The 16,713-nt window shown below is 39.0% G+C and overlaps 2 protein-coding genes across 3 annotated transcripts in view; both read right to left on the bottom strand.

The window, feature by feature from the left end:
* mast1a (microtubule associated serine/threonine kinase 1a) overlaps nucleotides 1–4,553 on the bottom strand; it is a 68,303-nt gene extending 63,750 nt beyond the window's left edge. For both annotated transcript variants that reach the window (XM_015051183.1, XM_015051268.1), the window contains exon 1: nucleotides 3,340–4,553. In XM_015051183.1, coding sequence (XP_014906669.1) covers nucleotides 3,340–3,378 — 39 coding nt within the window. In that variant the 5' untranslated portion in view covers nucleotides 3,379–4,553. The remainder of the gene's footprint in view (nucleotides 1–3,339) is intronic.
* A 10,015-nt stretch (nucleotides 4,554–14,568) lies between these two features.
* LOC106958625 (ribonuclease H2 subunit A-like) lies at nucleotides 14,569–16,710 on the bottom strand (the record flags this gene model as incomplete). Its single annotated transcript, XM_015050651.1, has 6 exons — nucleotides 14,569–14,904; nucleotides 15,104–15,227; nucleotides 15,370–15,457; nucleotides 16,139–16,276; nucleotides 16,447–16,534; nucleotides 16,637–16,710. Coding segments are annotated over 6 exons (666 nt in total), but the record flags the coding sequence as incomplete, so codon positions are not given.
* Nucleotides 16,711–16,713: the final 3 nt, after the last annotated feature.

The raw sequence follows: 16,713 nt of genomic DNA, 5'->3' as shown, positions 1-16,713 counted from the left end.
ACGTCAACACTCATTGTTGTTTTCTGTGTGGTTTCACTTCGGCCCGCCAGGAGAACCTGGAATCCGTAAGAGGAACATAGAGCCAGAGAATTTTCCTATAATATTAAAACCTAAAATCTTCTTCTTCAACATTAGACACCTATCTCAGAATGAATGTTTTTCTAACTTGCTATTGAACTGCAGGTGAATCACTTCTACAGTGTTTTCTGCCAAATGTACCTGAATTATCAGTGACCAATGTACTGTAGGTGTTCAAAAAGAAGCAAAATTAGGTTGAACAAATTAAATGCATAACGAAATGTCTAACATTTAAACAAGATCTCAATTTAAAAAAAGTATTATTCTCAGATCAGCAATTACCATTTATAGTTCTTTATTTAAGCAAAGGCATATATTGCGAGTTTAAGCTAAAAATGTGTGATTTTGCTTCATATTTTGCCTATAAAATATGTAATAAAAGTTTTTGCTTTATGCAGACACAATGGTCCATCCTCACAGACTCTGTGCAGTGACTGCAGCCAATCTGCTAAATCCAGACTCCAATGGGATGAACATTAAGGCAGTTGCTTATTTTATGTTAAATATTTTTATTTAATTGTCATTGTTTTGTAGAAATCAGTTTTCCCTTTGACATTAAAGTATTTTTTGTTAAAAAGAAATGCAAAAAAGCCACATTTTGCTGATCATGATTCATTTCTGAAAGCAATAAAAGTGGATGAATACTTTTTAAAGGCACTTTAAGAAGCAAAGGAAGTCCAGTTGCCTTCTACTTAGGCATTTGGATTCAATATTTTTTTTTCTTTTTTGCATCAGGACTAATTGTCATTTTTGTCTCTAAATCTAAGTTGTTAGATAATGTTTACACTTTTGGTTTACATATTTGGAGAGAAAAAAACAGTAATACAGTCAAATCAGTATATTCACTAAAGGTTATCATGGCAATCTCTTTCCTGCCTGTAAAATATTCACTTTAGTCCAATGTCATCCCGATGCTTTATTTTTGTTTCCACATCAGCATGTTGTTCCTGCCAAGTCTCTCTCTCTAATCAGCCTTATTCATCTCACCTGAGCCATGCCTAATTGTCTCCCTGTATCACCTGTATGCACTATTTAACCTCTCCTCAGTCTCTGCCTCCCTGCCAGGTTATCTACAGCCTGGTGCCAGTAGAAATCTTTCCTCCCTCTTGTGCCGTTCCAAGTTTCCCACCAATTTCACTTTCATTCCTGCCTTGCCTTACCGGATCTCTACAGCCTTTCTGATGTCTGAACTCGAACCTCTTGCTCTGATTCCTGATCACAGATTCTGGCCTGATTTTCTCATTAAGTATACCGACATTAGCTTTCCTGTGTATGACCCCTGCATTTATACTGACCATGATATTGGCTTTTAGGCTTTAACTGTGGAGTTTTTTTAGGGTCTGAGATGATTGATGATCTCCAAAACTTGGAGGAAAACACTATGTGGACTGACAAAACTGAAACGTCTTGGAAGCTGTCCATTCCTTCACTTCAGGCATACTAGTAGCATTTCAGGAAAAGACTGTCATAGGTTAAACACTGTCACAGAATGATAGCTTTGGGCTCGACAGGATCTTACTTTCTGTGATTTATGGAACTATGACTTTTGCTCTCCACCAGAAAGTCCTGGAGGAGAATGCCAAGCCATCAAATAGTTCAAGCCCACTTAGGAATAGCAGCAGGACAATGATCCCAAGCACACCAACAAGTTCATCTGTAAATGCTCAAAATGTCTAGGAGAGGCCTATGTCTTAACTTAAATCTGATTTAAATGCTTCAGTGTGATCTTAAAAAAGCCACTCGTGCTTGAAAATCCTCCAGTGTGTCTGGATTATAATTAATCTACAAAGAAAAATCCTGTTACTACTCCACACAGTGGTGTAAAAGACTCATTTTCAGCGATGACACCTAATAGCAGTTGATGCCACTTGTCTACAGCTTCTAAAAGATTTTAATATTTATCTTATACGGTAGCCCTTTTCACCATATGATCTCAGTCAACAAAGAAGGGGATTAATAAAATACAGCTCTCTGTGTATACAGTTAACTGAGATTTTTAAAAAGAATTAAGCAACATTTTCAAGCCAACAACTTTTCACAATGAGTTCTGTATTTATTTAGTTAAATCTGGGCAACATGCTAACAGGGTTTGGTAGAAATAAAATTGTACAGTATGGTAATTCAGAGAAAGTCTTTATAACGTCATATATTTTGACTTGGTGTCCCTTTCAAATATGAGAAAGCAGATACAATTGGCATAACTGTGCATAACAAAAGGACAGAATTTAAGTTTATGTGGTTAAAAAAAAACATAAGGACCAACTAAACGCATTACTCATGGGTATAATGAGTAATGCGTTTGGTATATTGTGTTTCTACAAAACGTCCTGTGGTTGCATTTCACACCTGAAACAATTAGGTATAGAAATATTCTTCATCAACAATTGTTTCGTTTCATTAGTTTAAGTTTTAAAGTGACTACAAAATATCACAGCTGCTGGGTTCAGTTGTGTTTAGTCAGGGGAGGCAAGTGAGGCAATCACTGACAATGGTAAGAGAAAATCAATTTGTTTTCTGTACGATTTTGACATTCTTAAGGTCAAAATTGTTGGATTTACACAATGAGACAGACGAGTGAGATGAGATAGTGATGATCAGTGTGTCACAGACTGATAAAAATATATTGAATATTCTTTTGTTTTAGTATTGTATTGTTGAACAATATGGAAAGCATCACTGAAAGCTTTTAAAAACAATTAAACGTTGCAATTAAATTCACATTTTAATGGGCGTCTATTTTGGGTTTTGCATTATAAATCTAAGTCCAGAATAGCTGGTGCTTCACCAGTCAAGAACCTCCCCATATGTCACTGGTTTTGTTGTGATCATAATTATATGTTCCCAAAATTGTACGGTATGAAAGACTGCTTAACAATATAATTGCAAATACTCTCTAATGTCTAACAAGGTATGCATAGTATTATTTTTCAAGTCAAAAATATCATACATTGAAGCTAGCAGGCTGTAGCAGCAGAGGAGTGCCGCTCCACATGAGAAAACAGGAATTGAAAGGTACCTTAACACCAACTTTGGAATCTATCACAGTATCAGTTTTATACAGCTTCCATTTCCCACCAAAGTAAACACCTTAGCTTTTTTTTTTCAGGCAATAAAACAACATCGTTGTTACATTAGCAAGTCGGTGTTTGTGTATCATTCTAAAAGAATATACAGGAAATACAATAAGACCTGACAATCATACTAATAAAACTGTAATTTCTGAGAAATTAATAAAGAGTTAAAAAAAAAAAAACTCCTCACCTGCAATCTTCGTCTTCTGATGATACCAGAATCATCCATGGCGCGTGCCCGGGTTACACCTGTGGCGGGTCTCCTTGTTTTGAGTTCTTAATATCGGACTTTAATATAGAGTTCCAAGTCTCGCGTTGCTTCCAGCCGACCAGCACGGTTCACGATATACCATCACAGCTGCACACTTCGCTGAGGGCCCACACCAATTTTCGGGTGAAAACAAAATATACTAAAGCTGTAACGTCATGTTTGTTGTTATAAATAGAAACTCTAAACATAGACGAGGGGTTGGTTTACAGTCAAAAAGACAACCACCTATGAACAAGGTTCATGATACAGTGTGGCCCCTGTGTTCCACCCCAGCAGACAATCCATGCTGTCAGACAAGAACCACTGTCAGGGCTGCTCTTTGGTGGGGAGGCTGCATGGAGGGATCAGAGGGATGAACTGAAGTCCAGCTGAGTGATAGAGACGAGTCTCTGCCAGGAACCCAGACGGTCAGACCGAAGGTTATCACACCACAGATTAGATAGAACAAACAAGTTTGCAGAGGTCCTCACTTCCAGGCAACGATCCAAGACAAAAACAATTCTTTAGCATCTGTTTGTTGGACATTGAATTCTGCTTCTGTCATCTGTCAGCAATGGGGGGGGGGATCTTGTATCTCAGTGATCCTCTCACCTACAAAACACCTGACACCCGAAGTCCTCTTAAAGCGTCGAACCACGTCCAGATTCGTCTATTTGCTCGTTGCATTTATTTAGAGTTCACGCTTGTCGCACATTTAACCAGGAGCCTTGATAGTATGACACATCCACACAATGTTAGAGCACCTAAGCACTAACAACGGCACGGTCAAACACAATCTGCAGCCAGTGTGCAGCGTCCATACGGCAGGATTCAAACAGCAGCGGTGGAAACAGGACGATCGGTTCTCGTTTTACTTCCCCGGGACGCGGATTTTCTTGTCATCCGCTGAGCGGTGCGTTCAGTCCGGGTTGCTTTCCTCCGATGTACCGCCGCGTCTTCGGTTCAAAGGGATCTCAGTTTGCCACACATACATCGCTCCATCCTCGGCTCCAATACCACCCACTTCCTACAATCACACGACGTTTAACCCCTCAGCAACCAGAGGCTGTCAACCAGACCGTGGCAGGCTGAAGAGGTACAGATTGCTGGCTCTCATTCTGGTTGTGACGATGAGGCGGTTCGGCGGGGGTATGATGAGTTTACAACAGAGGAGCACCTATGATTTAGACAGAAATACTGTAACAGCCCATTTTATTTCCATATGCATCAAATTCATATTGAAATGTAGGTCGCATTTTGCTTGTAATAAATAGCAATGCTGTACAACCCAGTTTTAGTAATTTTGCTAAACGAGCCCTGTGCTAAGTATGGATTGATCCAGACAACAGGACTGAAGTATGGGTTTGATCCTGGATTACTAGGTAGGTAAGCAGACTGAGATTCTAACCGAGGACCCTCTTGTTGCAAGGTAGTAGTATGTCCCGTTCCCATACTAGTAGTACATTCTTATTAATGAAAATAATTATAACAAAAACAAAAAACACAAGGGAAACACAGTTTTATTTGTATAGTACCTTGTCACTATCAGTGTTTTCAAAATACTTTGCAGAGACAAATAAAGACAAAAATAGAAAACAACAATAGCCCTAATGAAGTTCTATTGTAATAAAGTGTAATCAGCAAATGTAAACAGTTAAGTGCTGTACAGATCCAATACATGTAACCACAATTAAAATATAATCCAATTAATGGAAATGATAAAAATGTGAGTCTTATGAGACTTTTTTTGTCTTTTTAAAGTAACAAAACAGTCTCTAGCAGAGCATTACAGAACATGCAAAGTAGCCAAAAGCGGACATCTTTCCTCCTAATTTGATACTTGGTTATGGCCAAAAGATTACCGCCTGCTTAGATTTAACAAAAATGGATTGCAAAGTACATTTAAAAACAAGTAATAAAATCTTAAAATCAATTTTAAAAGCTACAGGAAGTCAGTGGAGGGACTTGAGTGTTGCAGTAATGTGCTTTCTCTTTTTTTTGTGCAGTAGAGGCAGCAGTATTCTGAACTCACTGCAGGTTCACAATTGATTTCTTTGGTAGACCAGCGAGGAGGGAATTGCAGCAAAAGGTACAGAAAATAATGAAGGTAATGAGCAGGTGATAACAGGCTACATTGTGCACAAGCCTGATGTTGCAGGTAAACCAAGTGAAGTGTGTCAAGAAGTTAAACATGACTGTTTGCGACATACAATGAGGCTCTTTCTGAGCTCTTCTCTTCATTGAAATTAAGCTTGAACCTCCCCCAGCAGTTTTCCTCGATGCCCCCTGCTGACTGTATGAAGTTATTTTTAAGCTCAGAAGTTGAATCAACTGTCAGCATAACCTGGTTGCATACAGTGGCACCCAGCATTATGCATTTTTTAACATGCACACCTGCCGCCCGACATATGACATTCACCGGTACAAAGCATTTTCAGGCTTCTCACACTTCTCTTGCCAGTCCAACATGTCTCAGCATGTCTGCTTGACTAGGAAAACTTCACCAGAAGGAAAACTCTCAAGCTTACAGGTTACAGACACAGATATTTTTGTATCTCCAGGCCTGTATGACCCTGCCGAGTCTACAATATCGATATTGTCAATAATGGACGGCAAAGCAGAAACGATAGTTTGCATGTCACGGGAACCGCACTCAAGCATCTGCATGAGTAAAGTCCATCCCAATGAACACAGTGACGGACTGAAGAATTTTACACATTTAAGCATTTTCAAAATGAAATAAGATACATGAAAATGCAAAGTGTTGGTCAAAGGGGACCTTTTTAAAGGATGGTGAGGGTATGTCTCACTGGGAACATGAAGCTGGAAGCTTCAGTCCCTCTCAGTGTGGGATTCAGTGCAGTGGACTCTTCATTTTTTTTCACGGAGCTGTATTTTTCGGTAGGCTGACATTTAAAACCCACTGGTGTTATGCAACATTGCAATTATCTAAGAAACAGAACTTTGAGTTTCCATTGACTGTGAGTCATATTCCTCAAAATTAAAAGAAACAAATGCTTTAAAAAAATGAATGATGAATTAACTTTTTATTGAAAATAAATGTTCAATGATTTTCTAATTTGTACTTTTATGTCTTCCAGCGAACAACAGAAAAAAAAATGCTCCAAGAACAAAACTGATTAACAACATGTCCGCATTTGATCATTAATATTTTGAAAGACAGCCTAGTTAGCAGCACTGCCTAGCTCCTCTACCACATTAAGCTGTGCTTCTTTTTTTTTCCCCTTTTTCAGAGTAAATAATGAATGAGAGCGCATGAATTTTGCATATTTTTGTTCATTACGTGCTGAGAGATTTGGGGAGCGGAGGAGGGGGAAGTGGTGGCAGCGCAGTGCGTGCACACACCAGAGTTTTTGATGAGCAAAAAAAACAAACCTTCTCTTACACCGCTCAAGAGCTCTCAAAAATGATGTCACCCCTTTTTTCAGAGAATGCCCTGTGGGAGGTAACAAGGTCAGCTCTCTGCAGCCTGATGCTCGGTGTGGCACGGCTGGCTTTTTAAATCTGCCCCCGTTGCTCGTACGATCCCATTTCCCGTCCTGGTGAGCCTCCCTCACGAGAGCTTCGTCAGCTCAAATCTCCTCACAGACAGCGAGAGCCTCTTTCTGCATTCAGATATGCGTGGTCTGTCTGTCTACGCGCTCTGTGATGCACATACATAAGTCAAGAGAGAAGAGTCTCTTAGCCACATTAACCACCGTTAATGCAAGTTCATATGGATTTGCAATCATAACGACCCAACATCCTATTGCTTCAGAGGAAACCTAAGTGCTGCCTTTGTGCATGCCGTCCAGAAACCTTTCATTTATTTCTCCGCATTCCAGGGCGTTTTGCGAAGTTACAGTTTGAAGTCTGCAGTTTATCAAGGATCTTGTTTCATTACATGAAATATTTAAAACACAAAGCGAAGGTTATTTAGTGAAATAAGTTAAATGATTTAATACTTGTTGTGAACTGCATGACTGATTAGTCATTATTAATGAGTTCGCTCTAATTTTCCCTGATTCTGCTCTGACTTTCAGATTCCTTTTCCAACCAGCTTTGGCGGTAATAAAATGATCACCCCTCACTTTAGAGTCTCTGAACTAATTGATTAAACAATTCACCTCTGTGCCATGAAACGTGTCCTTCGAGTAAGTAGCTTATCCTAATATTTAGGATACACCGAGTGCCTGTAAATCTAGACTAAAAACCCTTCAGTTTAGAATCAACGAAGCATTAATCAACAATCTGATGTGTAAATGTAATGCTTCAATCGTTCGCCATGTGTTCTATGACTTTGTGATGTAAAGCACTTTGAAAATCTCTGTTGCTTAACATTTCTCCAGAAATTCAAGTCTGTGGGACTCGGATCAATGAGCCTTCAAAATTATGTAAAAGGAGAGCATCACAACTACAACTTTCTATTTGGTTAGGTAGTTAGGCACTTATGTCAGAAATCAAGAGGCTCTTTCTCATTGAATCATGCCGTGTTTGTAATCACCGCCATGGTGCGTGTGGGGCTGCAGGCACTGGAACCTGTTGGTTAGTCATTTTGCGTGTTTACTGGACAGACGGGATCTCATGTTGATGTTCATACCATGATAAAAAAAAGTAATAATAAATTAACATCGGCAATGCAGGCACATTTTTAAAAGACATGTTATTATTAAAGGGCAAATATCATAATACCTAAATATCATAACCTGCCTTTTTAACAGTTGCAAAGGGGATGAGTCATTTTCAAAGAAATAATGAGTTGGTGCTTTTTTTTACTCATAAAGAGTCTCTGGAGCCATGGCTCTCTAAGATGGAAAGCGGACGCCAAATATTGATGACACAACAGTGTGGGAATGCTTGTAAATGTTAACAGAAAACCGATTGTTTTTACTAACAAAAAACATAAAACACATTTCTAACTGGAAAACATTAAACTGTCGTATGTCTGCTTATTGGTAATCAATTCCTTATTGGAATGAGGGCGACTGCTTGCCCAGAAATTGTGGAGGAGTTTTATAAAAGAGGGTGAACTCCTCCTCACTCCCCCAAAATAGTGACAAATAGTAACACTTTTTGTCCTGCTTCAAGTTATGAAGCTCTCAGTCAGTCAGCAGTCAGACCATCAAGGCGTCTACAAATGTTATTTACAAGTATAAATGTTTTCAGGTGAAAAAAATACCTGTGGCTTTCATGACATAAAAAAAAAAACTGCTCTTTCCAAACTTTAATCTTGCCATGTTGTCTTCAAATATTTAGATCAGTGGCTTGTTTTTTTCCTCAGTGTTTGAGCTCTGTGAATTCAGCATTTTGACTTCCCATCCAACCACCACATGTGCACTGGCATGTAGCATTGGCTTGAAGTGACTTTGTTAGTTTGTTAGACCTCCAGGTTACTGATCTGTCTCCAGACTTTCCCCTTTCCTCTAGACAATTCGCTATTTAAATCGTCACATTCTCCGTTATCCGAAGCTCCGTTTTTCTCATGCTTTTTTTAAATGCATTTCTTCACATATGAAAATTAACCTATCATGATCAACCAGCATGAACAGAACATGGTGAAAGGGAAAAAAGAGAATTACATGCCCTTTGATATTTTCTGTCTGCTTTGTTTCTAATGAGGTAGCAGTGACTGTTGCTAGTTAGCATACACATATTTCCTGCTGCACTTATACAAATGACTCATCTCTGTGTAGATAACTTCTGTAAAGCAAATTTGATCACGGCATATTGTATAGTCTAATCAAAATTATTAAAGTCTATTCAAGTCCTGCTGCCAGATTCTCGCTGTTTTCAAACATGAACACGATCAGGATGTGTCGCTTTACAGAAACGTTCGCGCTAAAATTGTAATTTAAGTTTTAACACAGACTGGAATCTGCCAACAGTTACATGCTGTATATTTATGTAACAGATGGCGCTACAACTAATTAGCAGGTACAAAGCCACACATGATGACAACCATCAGTTCTCACGTTTGGAGATACGCTGAGCACAACAGCCACTTTACCAACGTGGACCACAGTTTGTCCATTGTATTAAGTTACATTATTATTATTATTATAACATGATCACCATGCATTATGGATTTACAAGGCATTATAGAATACAAGGCATTCTATAAGTGAAGTGTGATGATGAAAGAAACACACTGGGATAATGTTTGAAACATATAAAGCAAACGGCCAAAAATATAAAACCCAAATGGAAGGGTTACATGTAGGCGCTTTAACGACCTGGGCTGGTAAGAGTTGTCACATTCATGCCATATTAATCTTCTGCTGATGTCAGTTTGCACTTAGCACGTAATCTGAATATGAGGTGAAGCACAGGTGAAACAGTGCATTTCTAATACTCGTGTCTTCCACCTATAGTGCACAGAAACCAGTGTTTGAAAATCCAGCACTGTGGTGCCCAACACGCATATTTGAAGGATTGTGCTTTCTACTGTCTGTCATATTTTCTTCTTTCCTGTTTATCTAGATAGCAGTAGTTTTTTTTTTTCTTGCCTCCTTAACATTTGCTTTTTGTGCACATCCACTCCCGTGAGGCGGCTCTGTAAGCTTCTCCCTTCTCATTTCCAACCCTGTCTGTCTGGAAGTGGGTCACAGACTACAGCTGTGCTAAAAGCTTTTCTAAATAAAACACCATAAGCTCAGCAGTCTTGAGCGTTAGTCATCCCAACACTTGAGGAAGTTAAAGAGAACTGCATATACGGTTACACAGTGTCTGCTTGTTTTTCTTCATATGGAAATTAGAACAGGACAACGTGATACCCGTCAAAGCATCTTCCCAAAAAGTTTCCAGCCCGGTGAGGGGCTTTGGTTCTGGCGATATTTGCTTTTTAAAGCATATTCCTATGAAATACTGAAGAAAAAGTAAAAAAAAAAAAATACATTCTATGTTTTAAAGGCTTTTTAATATATACTGCATTAAATGTATTCAAAGAGACAAGTTTTAAATCAGTGGGACGTCCAGATCACAGGTCTAAAATATGAATGATCCAATCTGTCAGGCGTCCCACTGGTTCTTTTGCACTGCGAAATATTCTAATATTTATATTTTATGTCTCAATGATGCAGACATTGAATTTGAATACTTGGCATGCCCTGAATCAGTTTAGTTTTCCTCTGGCGCCATCTTGAGGTCGACATTATTTCACTGGTTTAGTAGCAATACAATCCAGAATGACTGAATCCCGTATTGATAACCTCACTAACGTTTCATTTATAAAAAAATAAAGTAGCAAGTGTTGTTTTGAACTGTTCAGTTTAAATATTCAAGCTAATCTAAACTGCATATTTTTAATAAAATATTTAGTTTTATTAAAGTGCATCCAGTTAGCTCTGTTGCTGTTGCAAAGGTGGAGCTTAGAGTTATTTCCAAAAGTGTTCGAGCCCCTTGAGCTATTTTGGAAAGAACAGGCATATATAAAATTTTCCTATCATTTGCTGATCACACACTTCTTCCAATTAATCCTAGTTTGTTTTTTAATGTAATAAATTATGGGAAAATTCCATAGGTATGAATAATTTTGCACAATCAAAAGTGATACAGATGACATAGAAGTAACACAAATAGCAATGAAGATGTGGTTCTTTGAAAAATGTAATTGCTTCTCAAATGCTATAATGGCTCTGCTCATAGTAAGGAAACGGTACGATTCGGAAAATCGCCCACTGCTCTTGTGCCACTAAGACCAGATGCTCACCGTCTCTAAAACCAATGTTCTGACGGAAAGAAGAAACTTTGCTGCAGTTACCACTGATGTTACTGCACTACAAAAGCATTGGATACCACTAAAGATGACCTGAACTCTGGTCCAGGAAGAATATTTGTGGTGAAGAATATTCAGGCTCCTCAAACATTAAGGCTCCTTGAAATATGGCTGCATTCAAAATGCTTATCAACGGTTTACACGCTTTCATGGATGCTACCGTATGCGACACTCAGCAAACCCTTCATCACTGTGTAATGAATATTAATTAAAACTGAAGCGGTGAGTTATGTGCTGAATTGTCATTAAATCTTTAGACTGGATGAGGCCAATGTAAATGCCGAGAGGCCCGCTCCGCAGTTTAATGAAGAATCTTCAAAGGTCACTCGTGCAGACAGTGGCTTTTATAAAACACTTTTCATCCAATGCTTTTATTAAGATGGCAAAGACTGTTTTATCAAACTATTTTTGGTAAAAATAGTTTATCAAAAATAGTATTTTCAGATGTATTTTGGAAATACTCTGCTGTTCTCTGGTGAACTAGGTGCTATTTGATCATCTCTTTTCTGATATAAAAAAAACAGTATAACTTTTGTGTTATGAATCAAAGTCCTTCAATGTTTAATTTGCAAAGCTACTTTTCGAAGGTGTGTGTATTAACACACCTACCATAGAGTTGATAGTTTTCTGTTGATGCGCAGTACTTCTCTGAGTGCAATGTCTGTGGTTGTATGTGCATGTGAGTGTATGTGTATGTATATTTATCTATGCACTTTTCCATATATTACTTCTAAGAGAAAATAATACTGTATGAGCTTATTTCATCATTTTAAATACAAGCTGTTACTCATCGTTTATGTAAATGGTTTTGTTGTTGTTGTTTATTTATTTTTAAAAAAAAATAAAAAAGCTTATTTGTCTGGAGCAACCACTCTGATTCCCGGATTTCATTCATTGATTAAATGCCTGTGTGTCCGTGTTGGAAAAGAACAAGTTTAATCCCATTGGCCCCATTGTACGGGAGTCTTAAAAAGAAACTGGAACTATCTGTAACAGCTTACTGGATTAGAAGAAACCCTTCCTGAACTCATGTAACCTGGGTGACTGGGGCTCCAATTATGTTACAAGAAAACTTGTGGTTTTAGTTGAACTGAACCTTATCTGCGATGTAGATGAAAGCTTATTCCTAGCTGGTGACTCAGTAACTTGTAACAAGTGCTCAGATGTCAAACCACATCAGTCATTCCCTATAAATAGTAAAGCTTAAACGTCTGCGACAAGTGTAACTAATTCAGAAATGAGTAGCTTGATGGCATTTGTCCACATTTAGCGTTCACACTGTCAATATTTAAAAGTTTTCATGTTATTTGACAACATTTAAAAACAAAACATTTTCATCCTCAATACGACCTTCACCTGTTTTTATTTTTTTTTATGTTTTCATGGCACCCAGGGCCGAGAATCAACTCAGTGATTCTCGACTCTCACTGACCGCAATGTTGCACCTGGAGTTGAGAGTCTTTGAAAGTGGAAAGTTTGTGAATGTCAACGTTCAGAAAAAGTCCATTTGCTTTGGAACAATAGCAGGATGATCTAATAGTATTACATTACTCACTCCTAAGCTGAGATAGATAACCAGCTTAGCCCACTGTAGGCTATTGGGTTAACTATTTCCGATCCCATTGACGTTGCAGGAAGCCTGGCTTAAAATAATAAGAGGAGCAGCCTCAGAAGGTTATAAAAGGATGCACAAAAACGGTTTGAGGTAGATGCCGGATTATACGTGTGCTATTCAGACCTGAAACAGGCGGGTGAGTACACAGAGATCCAGACTCTTCCTGGTGAGGCTGCAGCACGCCCTGAGCTCCTCGCCTCAACTTCAGCTTTCTTCCACCCAACCGCAATCTGTCAACATGGACCCCGCAGCTCAGACGCTGAACGCCAGCGCAGCCTTCAACAGAGAGGCCTTGCCCAGGAGAGCCATGCGAGCGGCACCCAGAGGAGCCTCGTCTCACTTTGTGGGGACTTCGATTGTGATCCTGTCTTCGTTTGCTGTCTCCACCTTAGCTATGAACTGTGGGAAGAGGATCCAGGAGTCGAGACAAAAACCTCATGGGAGCTAAAACACCTGGACTGATGAATGTATGCCTTCAATAGCTACCACGAGTTAAGAGTTCTTTGCAAAGCAATATTATCTGGCTCTTGTGGTCAGCTTTCTCGTGTCCTTGTACCATAAAGTGTGGTTGTATGTTTAGCATGAGGCATCTTAACGAATAGTCTGAGGAACCAGAAGGATGTGAGACCCCCTAGTGGACGACTTTGAGACTCCTCTGGCTTCCACCAATGTGTGTTTTGTTGAACTGGTGCTGATTTCAGAAAGGTGGAAAAAAAAAATGCAGTAATATCAAGAAGCCAAAATGTTACCTCAAATTTGTTGTCATGCTGATGAAAACATGTAAAACTAGAAAGAAAAAAAAAAGATGGCTCTGCTCAGAGTGTGCAGAAAGGTGAAAGGTGCAAATGTTAGAATGTGTGGCCTACAGAAAGAAAGATGGCATGTAATCTTTAGTCTGTTTGGATCTGAATAATCTTATACACCTTCAGACGGACTTTATAGATTTTATTAACAGAAAATCCTCTTGAGTGGACTTTTAATATGTGACTTTAATCGTTTTGTAGAATCACACTCTCATCAAAGCTGTTCTCAAACTACAGAACAGCAAATTTTAACCTCACAAAGCAGGGCACAGAGCTCCCCCTAATGGTGGCTGGTTAAATTTCTGTTACTCCTTAATAAAACTACATGGTAGCAGGAAAATATTTCACTGACTTTTTTTTTGTTCAAATTTTCAATTGCAATAATATTATTAAATCAGAAGTGTCCAAAATGCTACCCATGGGTCATTTGGGCTCCTAACTGATTCAAGAGTAATTACAAATATGGTTGCCCATAATATGCAGGTGTCTTTTTTTTTCCCTTTAGTGCTAAATTTTTGACATATTAAAATCTTAAAAGGGAACATGTTAGGAAAAACACTTGGTATTTATCTTTTACTTGTTTGCTTTTTAATTGATCCATCGATTAAATGGGTGGATGAACCTGGATATTTGGTTCATCCACCCATTTAAGACAGTTAAAGATACTCAATATCGAATTATGTACGTTATGCATAACATTTGATCTCTACGACCATGATAGACTCCCGGGCACACACTAAACATACTGAATGAGTGAATATGTGTGGATGGGTAAATGCGAGCACAGATGAGATTGATGTAACACACTTTGAGTAACCTGATTGGCTAAAAAAAGAGCTATATAATTATCTTTTGCTGGTGTAAACAGTGTTTTGCTTGAAACTTAACCACTACAGGGCTCCAAACCTAAGTTTTTACATAAAATATATTGTGGCCAGGTGCTCAGTGAATCGTTTTGAACAAGAATCTGGAGAAAGCATGTTTAACACATTATTTTATTTACTAAAAATAATATCAAAGATTGCAGTTTAGATCACGAATAAATCAACTAGTGATGATTTTTCACACTCTGTGAACATCTTAGTGGTTTGTGCTGCAGGAGAATATTCTCCAAATGAGCCTCTAATGTCCAGGATGAGTCACATGTTCTGATGCCTCTTCAGAGTGACTTTAAACTCTTCAGCCTCCTCTCCGAGAAGAAACGGTGTGTCTGCTGAGCTCTGTCGCCTTCTGCTGATGCACTGAAGTAAGACAACATGGAACGGTTGTTCTGCCGCTGCGCCGCCTTCTCCCCATCCTCTTCATCATCATCCCTAAGTACACAGATTAAAGAGGGTTTTGTTGTTTTTTTGTTTTTTTGATTAAAAAAAGAGAGCTTGTCTCCTGATGTCAAAGGATTTTCACAGACCTAAAGTGTGATCTGTAAATCAAAGGATTTGAGGTTTAAGATTTATTTTTGTCTTCAAACAATTTTTTTTTTTTATGCCTGGAAAAAGTCCTCGGGCTCCTCACCAGTGTACAGGCACCGCCTTGCTGTCCATGAGAGTCTGAGCCGTGCTCCAGCTGAATCTGACAAACTGAGGGTAACCAAACACAGGGTCCAGGTACTTCAGCAGCCACTCTTTAGTTTTGGGGTCTAGCAACAGAAAACAAGAAATTGTTTGACATCGTTTTCCCACTTTGGCCTTCGTTTAGAGACAAATCTCTAAATCTATGCAGCACACCGAGAATATGTGAAAATATGTGCGAAAGCACTTCGACACGTCGAATGCTGTTACCATTGGGATATCCTGAGCCATAATCTGCATCCATCTCCCCCAGGTCTTCTGCAAAGTTCCAGCCTTTCACAACGCGATCTCTGGCAACCTGAAAACCACAACCAGAACTTTCACTGTGAAAATAAAGCAAGAAAACATGACTATAAAAGCACAGCTCAGAATCTCAGAGAGATCAATAAGTGTTGTCAATCATTTCTGAAAGTGAAACCCATGAATTCATTAGTCAGGGAATTTTACTCAAATTTACACCACCAGGTCTTTGCAACATGCCTGGAATGGGTGACAGTAACCTGCCGTGTGTGATTAGTAGTGCAGTTTTTCCTGTATCTTACCAAACAACAAAAACATTGATGCTGGTGAACATGGAGTATCTTCATGCACGGACATAAAAACAGAAGAATGCCAGCAGCGACAGGAAACAGTAAAGCAGCTGCCGGACGAGAAGGAAAAGAGGAAAGTAGCGAAAGCGAAACCTTCAAAAGGAGGTCAATGTGAGGCAACAATAAAAACATCCCTGTGATGAAGCAGCAAAGGAAAATGCATGTCTTAAAATTGATTGGGAAAGGTTTTATCATTTAGACAACACTTGTATTATACAAATATAAAATAACATTTCTACCCGGGAGAGATTTAAATTTCAAAGGAAGCATGATGATTTCGGCATAATCTTCAGAAATGTTCTGGATGTAAATCAGGTCAAACAAACTCTAGAAATAGGACGAGACATGATCAACAAAAAATGAACAGCAATGCCTGTTGGCTGACTGACCTTTGCACAGATGCTGGCCGCGCTGACAACAGGAAAGAGGGAGTCGGCTTTAGGCCTCACAGTCACCTGGATGCCAGGGAACCGCTGGGACAGCTTCTCCTCATACTTCTCTGCTGGTCCGACTGTGTCCACGTACACCTGAGAAGCATCGGAGATACAGGACAGCACAGAGAGGAGGTGATATGGAGCGAAAAGGGAAAAATAGAAAAGGGGAAATGGCATATAATGAAGCATCAAGCTGCAGGTGCTCTGCAGATATTCAGAACTAGGTTGAAGAAATGAAACTGTTTGGTGTAAGGTTTACAAACCTCCTTAAGCTGTACTCCACTGTCCAAGGCATACTGGATCAGACCAATGGCTGTATCATGTGACAGGGCATTCAGGTTGTATTTTGTCCTTGAACCAAAATTAAAAACAATGTTATTGTGTGTGTGTGTGTGTGTGTATACGGTAATTGCAATCACAGGCTGGCACAGAGATGAGCTCAATGTGCCCTACCTCTGCAACATGCTGGTGGAGATCATGTTGGGTGAAAGAATCTGCAAAGCCCAGCCTACGTAGCTTTGTGCTTCATC

Source organism: Poecilia latipinna, unplaced genomic scaffold (assembly GCF_001443285.1).
Source record: "Poecilia latipinna isolate Pla-1442-1.1 unplaced genomic scaffold, P_latipinna-1.0 Scaffold4, whole genome shotgun sequence".
NCBI lineage: Eukaryota > Metazoa > Chordata > Actinopteri > Cyprinodontiformes > Poeciliidae > Poecilia > Poecilia latipinna.
This window is presented reverse-complemented; position numbering and strand designations above follow the sequence as displayed.